The 12,688-nt window shown below is 35.9% G+C and overlaps 1 protein-coding gene across 4 annotated transcripts in view; it reads right to left on the bottom strand.

The window, feature by feature from the left end:
* The window catches only part of TPP2 (tripeptidyl peptidase ii), an 84,478-nt gene that overhangs the window by 62,560 nt on the left and 9,230 nt on the right, over positions 1 to 12,688 (bottom strand). For 2 of the 4 annotated variants that reach the window (XM_028227718.2, XM_082882101.1), the window contains exons 1-5: positions 5,770 to 11,988; positions 4,614 to 4,723; positions 4,435 to 4,515; positions 1,992 to 2,078; positions 1,749 to 1,891 (exon numbers count right to left, since the gene is read on the bottom strand). In XM_028227718.2, the coding sequence (XP_028083519.2) occupies positions 1,749 to 1,891; positions 1,992 to 2,078; positions 4,435 to 4,515; positions 4,614 to 4,723; positions 5,770 to 5,911 (563 nt within the window). In that variant the 5' untranslated portion in view covers positions 5,912 to 11,988. Of the gene's footprint in view, positions 1 to 1,748; positions 1,892 to 1,991; positions 2,079 to 4,434; positions 4,516 to 4,613; positions 4,724 to 5,769; positions 11,989 to 12,688 lie in introns of those variants that run through there. The other 2 variants (XM_028227716.2, XM_028227717.2) reach the window with 1 other exon arrangement.

Raw genomic sequence — 12,688 nt, 5'->3', positions numbered from 1 at the left:
GGGTTGCTAGATGGGTAAAAACTGGTCATGGCTTTCGAATTGTTTGGTTGCTGGATTACAAAAGATTGGCTGATAAAAGATTCTGGACAACCACCTTGTAAAATATTGTGGCAGGGAATTGGGGGCCAATGGGTGTAGAAAGGAGATAGACTTAGGCCAAGTTTGGGAAGACTAAATAAGTGCACTTTTTGTCTTTTTAGACTAAAAAGTTGAGGTTGAAAATATGAATGTTTGGGTTAACTTTTTGACTTTTTATGGAAAAATGTGTAATAAAAAATTGTAAAAATTGATTTGTAGGAGAAAATTAGAATTGGGAGTTGTGCAGCTGTAATTGTTGACTTTTGGTGAATAATGATAACTTTTTAACTTTTTGAGTAACTTTTTGGCTTTTTGGCTTTTTGGGGTGTTCCCAAACTTGGCCTTAATTTAGATTTCATGTAGTAGGTTTTTGGTGCTGAAATTGAAGCTATTCTAGAGCTGTGAACAATAAAACACAAATGACAATTGTCGAATAAGAAGAAACTGATGTAACACGATTTAGAGTGGTGGATATTGTGTTTAGAAGGCTTAGTTTGCCTTTAGGAGTCATTTTATGACATTTTAAGGTTGTAAATTCAAAGCTTAGTGCTCTAATATCCCAATTTGGGACTTTCACTCTCTAGTGATATCCATTCTCTAATTTTGGTTCATCAAGAACAATAAGCTAGAAATTCCAACTAGAATTCCTTAAGAATCACCCCCTAACAAAAGTCTGCGTAACACATCACACATATTTGAAAAAAAAAATTCACACATTCCCAAAATCCAACTCTCTCTTGAACAGAAATGTTATGCTATAATGTTACTATAATTCTAAAACTAATAAAAATCATATATAAGACCCTAAATACAACTTGCACTGCAACACGTCCCATAAACCCATTCTCCAACCAGCAAATCTAAAAATTACCAAAATTCTTCTAAGATCAAAACTTGACCAACACAAACAAGATTATGCTAGCAGCCAACTAAACTACATAAACATAAAATAAGACTCAAATTATACCAAAATTTGATAAACAAGGTTCCAAATAGAAACCATGTAAAATTTCTAATCTGCCCTTGCCCTTATTTGTCATCTATGTTACATGGACTCGGATATGGGTGTCGAGTGTGGGTATGTATCCAAAGGTTGGACTTATCAAACTATAAATTTAAGGGTACGCGGATTCGGTAAAAAAAAATGCCATATTTTTATAAATTAATGAATTATGTGAGATAAAATGGTGTTATATGTAACTTACAGTGTCAAAAAGGCATTTATAACAATTATACAACAATATGTACATATAATAATAGTGTTATATACAATTATATAAGAATTATCCATTGAAAAGTATCCGACACATATCACATACCCTTATTCGAGTGTCGGGTGTCCGACACGGATATTTAATTTATTTTGACGAGTCCGTGTAACATAGTTTGTCATTGCATGCTCTGCATCATTTTTTATTTTACCCTTTTACTTTATTGTTATTGTTTGGCTCAATGATAGATACTCATTATTCAAGTTTTCCTTTCCAGTAACTGAATAAGTACAACAGATAAACACAAATACTCAATCTCAATCAAAACTGTACCAAATGAAGGCAAATTGCAGTTCTTTATTCATCTGTGTAAATTACTAAATCATCCTACTGCCCTAACTCAGACTAAAGTTAAAACACTTCAGTTGTATAGCATTGTCTCTAGCATATCATACAAACCTATAATTAGTTAGGGGGACAAATTCAGCAAGTTTCCCCCGCTCAAGATCATCCTCAAGACTTTGTGTGTCAAGAGCAACCCTCCATAGCTCTCCATCATGCCATACAACAGCATCTATAACAGGCCCCTTGTCATCATAGCTCTGAAACATAAAAAGCAAGACAAAAATTATAGACATAAGAGACGCATTATTAGAGATTCATGCAAAAGGAATAAAGCAATCCAAGAAAATTGGAACTGACATCAGCTTGCTTTCGCAGAAAATCAACTTTGTTTTGGAGGTCTTCACGAGCCCGTTTCAAATTAGCATCCTCGACTTTTACATGTTTCTACAAACAAGCAATTCCAAACAAATCATATACAGGAATAGAATACACGCATAGGAAACACAAGCATGTGTTGACAAGGTCGTGCCAGTTAACAACATCTTCCAAGTCAGAATGTACGAAAACTTTGCTTTGTATTACACAATATCAGCTGGTGCAAAATTTTGAGCAGCAATGCAGCCAGCAAAAACAATAAGTTATGCATTGGGATCGAATTTGTGTTCCTAAGCCTATAGGGGGGTTGGGGTTCAAAGTTTGGTATTGTTTAATTTGACTCTTTTAGGATTGTGGCGGTTTGGGAAGGAAAGGGAGCGGTTGTGGAGGAAGGTGGTGGTGGCTAAATATGGTTTGGGTTAGGGGGAGTGGAGTATTGGAGAGGTGAGGCAGAGTCATGGGCAAAGTTTGTGGAATGGGTTTTGGCTAGGTCGGGAGGAGTTTTGGAAAATAGTTTGTTTCAGTGTGAGGGTGGGGGTGGGGGATCAAGTTAGGTTTTAGAAAGATAGGTTGTGTGGTGCGGCGTCTTTGGAGGTGTTATTTCCTTTGATATTTCGAATTGCAATTGATCGGGAGGCGACAGTGGCATCTTATGCGCATGTGCAAGGACAGGTGGTGGTTTGGAATGTTGGTTTGCGCCATGAGCTGCAAGAATAGGAATTGGGTCAAATGATGGAGTTGTTGGGATTCCTGTATGGATTACGATTTGGGCGGAATGGGGAGGATTCTCTGGTATGGGATTGCCAAAGTCCAAAGGGGTGTTTCTCGGTGGCTTCTTTTTATCATTTGCTTGTCAGTGGGGATGTTGTTCCATTCCCATGGAAGGGTGTTTAGGTGGTGGGATGTCCGTCTAAAGTTGCTTTCTTTGTGTGAACAACAATATTAGGGCTGATTTTGACCATTGATAATTTAATTCGTCGGAGTCATATTTTAATTAATTGGTGTTGTCTGTGTTGTGGGAATGCGAAAACGGTGAATCATTTGCTTATTCATTGTCTGGTTGCTTCATGGCTAGGGCTGCAAATGAACAAAACCATTCATGAACAAGCTCGAGTTCGGCTCGGTAAGAGCTCATTCGAACTCGGTTCGTTAAATTTTGTTTGCGTTCAAGCTCGAGCTCAAGCTCGTTAAATTTTTACTAAACAAGCCCAAACATTCTAAGACTCGGTTCATTAGCTGGCTCGTTTAATATTTATTATTTATATATTAAATAATGTAAAAATATGTATAAAAAATCAGATAAATATGGTATTTATATATTTAAAAAATATAAATATAAATAATAGCTAACTATAAAAGTACATTTATATAATAGTGGTAGTAGATATTATTATTTTGGTAAAATATTGACTTTTTTTTTTGTATGTTTATATATATTGTATATATCATTGTATAATCAAAATTTCAATTGTAACTTTAGTCTCATATGCAAATATAAATTTATAAACTTTTTGGCTCATTAAGGCTCCTGAACAGACTCGAACTCGGTTCGTTAAATTTTTATTGAACTCGAGCTCGAGCTCAAGTTCGTGTTTGTTAAAATCTTAATAAACAAGCAAAAAACATAGTAAAACTCGGCTCGGCTCAACTCGTTTGCAGCCCTATTCATGGCTATGGATGTCCATCATTACTGTTTTTGGTTTGGGTTGGGTGCAACCAAGTTCAGTGGTGGAGGCATTGCAAAGTTGGGCTAGGGGTAGGGTTGGGTTGGGTTGGGTTGGGATAGGAATAGGATGGGAAGAGGCGTCAAAAGGCGTGGATGCTTGTTGGCCATGGTTTGATGTGGCTGATTTGGTTGGAGCAGAATAAACACATTTTAAGGTGCCATGGTTGGAGAGGTGATTGCTTACTATGCTTTATAGTTGGGTTACGGTTTCAGTAGATCTAGATGTGCTGACTTTTGTAGATTTTGTAGAGGATTTGATTATTTAATCGTTGTGTTGGGTTTGTTTTGTTCATGGTTTTATTTCTTGTTTGCTAGCTTAAAGCTAGTTTTTGTATTCTTTACATTATCTCGATACTCTTTCAATAAAGTTCGTTTATTTATCAAAAATAAATAAATAAGTTATGCATCCAAATACAATGAACCCAAACAAACCCAAGTCAAGAACTGTCTACCCTTTTACTAGAAACTCCAAAAAAAAAAGGCATAAAGAGCTACAAAGACAAAATAGAATTGCAGTGAAATAAGATACATCCACCAAAGTGTATGACTTTACAACAAAATTGGATGCAAATAAAGCTCGTGCACGAAAACCTGAAGCCAATTCTTTTACCTGATTTGTTGCATGTTAGTAAAATATGAGGAGGTTTTCAGGCATTTCATATAGAAAGACTTGTGCCCAATAAAATAAAAAGAAGCAACCTTGTCAAATTCATCAAGACACTTTACAGCTTCAGCTATGGCTTCCTGATGCTTCTCATCCCACTTTTTCTTTCGTTCTTTCTGTCCAAGAAATATTAAAAAACGAAGCATTGTTCACAAAATTTTAGTGCAAATTTAATGCAAAATATCTACTGATCATAAACTAACATAAGGATTACCTTCAAACGAGAAGTCAACGTGTCTGTAAAAAGCTCATACAACAACTTATACCCCACATGCCATTCCCCAGAAGGGTTCTTCCATGACGAATTTACAACCAGAGATGCCCCTACATTCAATGTTTAATGCTTGCATTAAACAGATACCTAAATAGATCTAAAACTACAAACGAGGTACCTGGCCGAATAAAATTATTCAAAAAACGATAAATAAATAAATAAATAAATTCAGAAGCAGCCAAATTTTAAACTAGAGATAGATATAAGTAATGTGATATTATCTTGAAATCACCGTTTCTCCTAGGATTTAGAAAAAATAAAAAGAATAGCAGGCATATGACATAAGTCCAAGGAAAAAGGATAGGTTAACAGAAAAGGACAGAATATACAGGGAAAACATAGAATGTTTCTTCCATGTGCTACAAGAAGCATTGTGCTAAAATTGTAAATACAAACATAGCCCCTATAATGAGGTTGGGCCCATTTAACAAGGCCTTGTCAACATTCTTTAGCAGCAAGAGTGAGATTGGGTCATTGGCATTCACCATTCACCCATGAACATTCTAAGTGTATCAGGAAAAAGATTTGACAGTTTGATGAAGCTTGTCCAGCAGAACTTTAGTGCAAAAATTAGACTCACTGGATCACCATGATTTTGATCAGAATGTTTTAAAAAATTTCATTCATTTCCAAGATAAACAAGAAGTACAGAAAATAGTCAGGCAAAAAAAAAGCAGAGTCAGATTGAATATTGAATATTTAATTGTCCTCTGCTTATTTTACAAAGGCAGCAGACTGTTCATACCATACCCTTTAGGTGTCTAATACATTCTTTAGCGCACACAATACAAAATTTGTACTTCGCTAGGGTTGGTCAGTGGCCAGAACTCATGAACCTCACTAGGAGGTCAAAAGATCAACTCGCTCCTTTCCCCTCCAAATTTACCCCGGAAAAAAATAGTATAATATGTGTCCATGACATCGGCCAAAATCATCCATTATGGTCAACTTGCAGGAATTATATGAATGCATTAGTACATACAATCTACAATGTAGAGATGGCATATGCATGGTGCATGACTCACTTATTTAAGAAAGAAAATTTTATGGATTAAATTACTACAAAACCAATTGTATTAGGGTAAATTTCACTTACCTCCCCTTAGGTTATGACAATTGCAGATACCTCCTCCAAGTTTTTGAAACGACAATGACATCTGCTCTACTTTGGAATAGTGTTTCAGATTCCTCCCCGTAGACACCCTATTTTTGACCGGCCTTAAGATTGGGCGCTCCATGAAGAGCTCTTGATGATGAAAACAGAGACCGCTCCAAGCAACAAGCCAAGGATGAAGCGAGACAAACCTTCCTATACCCGTTTTGGCCAAAGAGTTTTCCAGATCTTCAAAACATATTTTAAAGATGTTTTTAAGGCATGTGATACCTTCTCATTCATTTTGGCCATTCTTGGCGTTGTGTTTTCCAAAATGATTAATCTATTTTTCAGAAAAGAGAACTTGAAAAGCCATAATGAATGACAAGATAAGGGAAACCTTCAGAGAATTTTGGCCGGACAAGACTTGCACAGTCGGACAACTTTTTGATAGCGAGATGGACAACTTTGAGATGGGCGAGCACGTCCGAACAAGTTATGTTCGAGTGAGCATGCCCGAATCATTTTTGTCCCGCCAAACAAATTTTGGAAGGAAAACGACGGACAACAAATGGACGCACGAACAAGTCTTCTCCAGCAAAAGCTATTTGACATCAACCAAATAGGCTTTCATGAGGTGTCCCTAGCATCTCAGAATATGTCATCCGAATCCTTAGGGATCAAATGGCATATTCCAAGCTCCTCAAGCCTATTTAAACCCCTCATTTTAGAGAATTGGGGACTGGCTCTAATTTTCCATTTCACAATTCCTAGTTCTAAACTCCTAATTCTATTCTCTAATTAAATTAGTTAATTAGGTAATTAATTAATCAATCAAAGTGAAAGTTGGTGAGATTTGGACATTGATATTCATACACTTGGACTATCTTCATCATCCCTTTGCTTGGAGAGTTGGAGCTAGAGATCTCTACTAGCCACAGGGAGCTCGGATTGGAGTTTGTGACCAGCTTGAGCTCTATCTTCACTAGCTTAGAGGTAATCCCTACTTCCATCCTTGGCTTTCTTGCAATATTCTATCCCTGCTACTTTTTTTTATTATTGCTGGAGTTCTCTTAGATCACAAAGATCATTATTGTTGAATTGTTGATAACTTAGTTGAATTTTCTCTTCTCTCCCTTTTTTGTAGTTGGTAGAGCCCTGTATATTGATTTCGGCTAAGTCGAAATTGCTTTTTATTGATTTTATTATGAGTTAGAAGCCCAGGCATGGTTTCCTACATAAGAAGGGACCGGATCTCCCCTTTTGAACCTCTTTTACATGAATTTGAGTAGTTAAACTCATCTTCATGAGTAGGAGGAGAACCTCTTGTGTCAACCCAACTCTATGTTATGCTAATTAATCTTAACCATGCTTATAATTATGAGCTTGATATGATTTTGAATGTTAATTATATAATTATATGCGTTTGTGAAATTCTATCTGTTCACCGAAGGAAAATCTGTTTGATTTTTTGTTATAAAATTTAAATTAGGGGCCGTAGAGGCGTCAGAAACCAAAATTTATTGTACCATCGTAATTAGCAAAATTTTTAGAACCTATGATAAAATTTAATTAGAAATTGATTCGGATCAGAATAATTAGATTAAATTAAATAAGTGAGTCTTCGATTAAATTATCTTATGTATGATTAGGAGACTTAATCCAAGATTTGTGTTATAAACTAATCACCACTATATATATATATATATATGGAGACATGAGATGAAACTCATCTTCCTTGAGCTCAAATCAACCAAGAAGAATATAGAGGGAGGGAGAGACGATTAGAGAGAGAGAACACAAAATTGAAGACTTAAGACTCAAAGCTTGGAGAATTAAAGGAGAATTGGAAAATTGAGCTAGAATACACTTAGATTCAAGCTATAGGTATGATTGTTAACCTTGATTCTTGTAATAAGAATATGTAGAAGTTGAATTCACCTAATTCTTGAGTTCATTTGAATGTAATTGTACAAAGAAAGTATGAATCTCTTTGACATGGAAAAATTGAGTTGAATTGTGTACATGCATGCATGAATCACCAAGTTGAGCTTGAATTTCATGGAAATATCCTCATGCATGAAGCTATAATTGACATTTTTGGTGATGTTTCATAATCTTACTACTTTTCATCTCATGCATGTGAGTTTTGGGAAGATTTGAAAAGAAAAGAGTACAATTCATTTCATGCATAGTTTCAACCTTGTGATTTAAGCTTGAATTTGGGACAAAGGTTCATGATTTTGAGTAATTGGTTTTAAATTTCCATATTCTCATGTCTTATAATGGTTTTCCATGTTTTGGCATCAGCTTGCAAGCTTTGGACCCTTGAACATGAAGTTTGAACTACAAACAAAATTCTGGAAAACCCAGAATTCGGCTTGTCCGCTCGAGTGAGGAAAGCCTTGCTCAAGCGTGAAATTGTATCTCCCAGAAGTTTTGCAGAGATAACATAGTTGCTCGAGCGGACGAATCTGCGCTCGAGCATACCCTACCTTGCGTGACTCCTCGCTCGAGCGTCAAAAACCTCGCTCGAGCGTAAATTACAAGCAACCAGAAGTTTTGCAGACCAAAAGGGTCTGCTCAAGCGAAGGACCCTATTTCAGAAATTTTGTAAAGGCATTTTATATTTTGTTTTCCATTCTCTTTCACTTCTAAGCACTCTTAGGCATACATTGGACATTCTAAATGAATTAAAGAGCATGAAAGAAGCCTCAGAACATTATACGACTTAAAGAACGGAATGAATTGAATTATGACCCAATATGTTATGAATTATGTAGGGTCAAGCGCAAGGGCGAATCAACCACCAGATCACCATGAGTAATATCTTAGTAAAGATATTTTTGCATATACATTATTTCCTAAATGTTGTCTACGTGATAATTTCTAAACTTATGAATGAGTATTCTATCCCGTTTCATGAAAGAATCTGTAAAATGAATGTTGTGAAAATGGAAAATGGGCCTAAGGCCATTTGGTATATTTGACAAGGACATAGATGGGGCCTAAGGCCGTTTGGAATGTTTAACAAGATAGACTAAAAGTCATCTTATACATGAATTAGGCCATAGGCCGTTTTGTACGATTGATGAATGGACCAAAGGTCGTTTTAAATAAAGAATTGATTGGACCAGAAGTCGTTTTGAATAAAGAATTAATTGGACCAAAGGTCATTTTGAGTATAAATACGGAAGCGACACATAGCTATGAATATGAGAATGTTGGACCCAAGGTCGTTTAGTATTATGACATGAAGGACCGATGGGTATTGATACATGGATCCATTATCCATTAGACCTGAAATTGGTCTATGAATGAGTATTGGACCCAAGGTCGTTTTGTATAGATGGACCCAAGGTCGTTTCGTGTGCGATGGACCTGAGGTCGTTTTGTACATGAATACGATGTGTTAGACCCGAGGTCGTTTTTGCTCGTTATGGTCTATAAATCTGATATGAATGGGAATAGTAGTGCAACTGTTTAAATTATAAGTATGTCCTATTCATGAACGAATCTCATTCATTAACCTCTTTACTCTGGTATTATTCACTGGGCATTAGCTCACTGTTTATATTTATGTATATAGGTGAACAACGGGATGTACAGCCCAGCCCCAGTGAGCGATGAGAAACCATGTTTTGAGAGATTAACTAGAGTCGCCTCACGCAAGAGGCCTTGCTTTTGCTTTACTACTCTTTGAACCTTTTGTGGTCATGTACGATCAACCTTGACTAACTTGGTGTATAATCTGAACTTTTGTTAACACTGGTTTTGAATAATCCTAGGTGTATGTATGGCATACTTAATGTGAATATACATATGGTGTGAGTTATTATGTGAATATATGAATGTTTGGTTAAGCCATGTATCAGCTCAACAGACAATCTTAGAAAATTTTCTTCCGCAATTTGGCCCCCTATTATTAAATACATTTCGATTTTTTACTAAGGCCGCAGGTAATACTGGCCGGTTATGACTCTAATCCATAGGGGCAGGTTGGGGTCATGACACCTCTCTTCTCATTAGAATCTCCCCTCCCCCCCCCCCCCCTTTTGTTATTTTGGTTGATTTTTATTCATATAAAAGCCTAGGCAGGGTTTCCTCTGCGAGAATCAATTAAATCTCCCCTCTTATTACTATTTCATGAATTTGGGTAGTTTATATCCTATGAAGCATGGGTGCGGGTACGGATACTGGTAAGGATATGATAGAAGTACGCCGATACGGCAAAACCTAAAAAAAATAAAATACGGGTATGGTTAGGGTACATCAATAAATTTTTTATTTTTTATAATTTATAGATTAAAGTTCAATACCAAAACTAAAAGGAGAAATTACAAAACCAAAAGAGAAATCATAGTTCAACAATACCAATACCAATACCAACACCAAAGCAAAGTCTATAAGCTATTTTAATGCCATTAAATAGGAGAAATTATAAAACAAAACTTCATTCTAAAAGCAAGCTAAGCAAAATTTAAAAACTTAAAACTTTAGTTTTCACTTCCATCAACTTCATCATTAAGGCCCCGTTTGGTAGAGCTGTGGGAAAGTGATTATAACTTATACCTTAACAGCTTATCATTTATAACTATGAACATAAGCTGATTTTTGACTTATAAATTAAGCTTCTCCTCCCCCACTCAAAGAATAAGTTGATTTTTGACTTACAAAAAGCTATAAGTTGTATTGTTAAGCTGAACCAAACACATCAAAATAGCTCAAATTAAGCTAAAAGCTGAAATAAGCTAAAAATAAGTCCTACCAAACAGGGCCTAAATAATACATCTTTCATCTATGGCACATCAAGTAAAGGATTTGTAATTTGAAGTAAACAAGAATTCTCTAATAAATTAAACGTATTCCCACCAATGTCCCACAGCTTGGTGTACTAGCGATGTACCCATAAAGTAAGTGCGTATTTTGAGTACCCAATATGCATGAATCCCTACTGATGCGAGTACCAATACTCGACAAGTACCTGGTATGAGTACAGCAATATTTTCGAAGTACCCATGCTTCATAGTTTATATCCCTTTTCATGCGTTAGAGGGTGAGAATCTCTCTATCTTCTCTAGAGCCTTCTTTATGAATTATTGATGATGTAGAAACCCAGACACAGTTTCCTCCAGGAGGATAAGTTGGACCTACCCTCTCAAAACACAGTATCATGGATTTGGGTAGTCCATTTTCGTTTCCATGTGTAAGAGGCTTAAGACACCTCCTTATCCTCACCGGAGTATTTATTTTAAGTAATGATAATTGTTATGCATGTCGTGTGCGTTGGAATGGGTTTCTTTTCTCCCTACCCTTACTCTCCTCTTTTATTCTGCTTTAATTTTATTATTATTCAACCACCATGACATTCACATGTTTAGATTAGAACCATGCATCTGAGCTCAAATCATTGTATGATAGTTGTGTAGTGTATTTCTTGATGTTTCATATGTCATATCGATAGTGTTCGGGCTCATAGGATTCATTTGTGTGAATTTTGTATTTTATAGGTCTTTTTGCATATAGGACCATGCATATTTCTAATCGGTTGTCTATTGTTGCACTTGGCAAGAGTAATCGGTGAGTCTCCTTTTCTTCATTCTGTGCATACCATTTAGCCCAAATATCTAAGATCATACATTGATTTCTAACTCTTTACGCTCATGGCATAGCGTGGAGGAGTACTAGGTGAGCCTCTTTCATCTATGCATCTTGTGTGTAATTGTTTTTTATTATGTCTAGCATACTACCATAAGGCTATGTACTTATGTGTTATATCTCTATGAGTTCTCATTGTATAGAGGCCCCATTGCCTAAGTTGGGATGGTTCCAATCTCTTTGCACGTCAGTTATCTCGTCTATTATGAGATCTCTGCTTTTAAAACCTTTTCAAATGGCGAGAGATTAGAACATTCCAAAGTAGGTAATTTGGTCTATACTTGTTTGCTTCACATAGTAAAGATAGCATTAATAATTAGGTTATATGATCATATTGTATTAATAATTCTCATATCAAAGACTAGTAGAGGCCGATCTTTGATCAGGTGAGCAAGATTGCTCAATTCATGAACTTCCCCCCTCATACCTAAGCTCCCGAACCAAGACACTTTGGTTATGACGGACATTGGCCTTTGGCACGAGTCAAGGTTTCCTAGCTTCCCTAAAAGATTAGGTGGCGACTCAGAGTCTAGTGATTCAGTCCATATTTGGCATTTCTTGTGATTAGTAGATTTTCTATAGATTTCCCATATTTAGACTCTCACCCGCTTCACATTGCATACTCGTGGAGTCGGACAGGGTCCAAACTGTGCGGGTGCTTCAGAAACCCTTCCGAAGGAGGCCCTACTCCCTGTTGTGACTCTTTTGTTGATAAACAGGATGGAAATTGATGAGGTAAGCATAAATTTATTTTAAAATCTCCACTTTACCCTTCATCAAATTCAATAAAAGATACCAATCTTTTCGCACTAACATATAGGGTAAATTACACTCACCTCCCTTAATATTTGGAGAAAATACAGTTAGTTTCACACTTTCAACATAATTAAACTAATCTCCCTTGAGTTTTTGATTCATATAACAATTAGGTTCTTTTTCATCAGTAATTTATTGGTTGTATAAATGAAAAAATGATGTTGTCATATTTGTTTCTACTAAAATGCATATTTATCTTTATTTATTTCAGTGACTACCTATCATCTGCATTAGTTTCAATCACTTTAGCCTTACTAAAAGGGAGGTCATTGTAATTATATCAAAAGTATAGGGCTACTTGTATTTTTCCCAAATCTTAAGGAAGGTAAGTATAATTTACCCTAAAAAATACAAGTCCTCCAACAGCACTTCAAATTTAATGACACTACACAAATTAGTGTTTTTCAAAGGTCAAACCTATTTTTGTATTCTATAAGCACAACATAAA

This window comes from Camellia sinensis, chromosome 1 (assembly GCF_055761805.1).
Source record: "Camellia sinensis isolate YWXY chromosome 1, ASM5576180v1, whole genome shotgun sequence".
In the NCBI taxonomy this organism is placed as follows: Eukaryota; Viridiplantae; Streptophyta; class Magnoliopsida; order Ericales; family Theaceae; genus Camellia; species Camellia sinensis.
The sequence above is the reverse complement of the archived record's forward strand: the minus strand, read 5'-3'. Positions and strand labels throughout refer to the sequence as shown.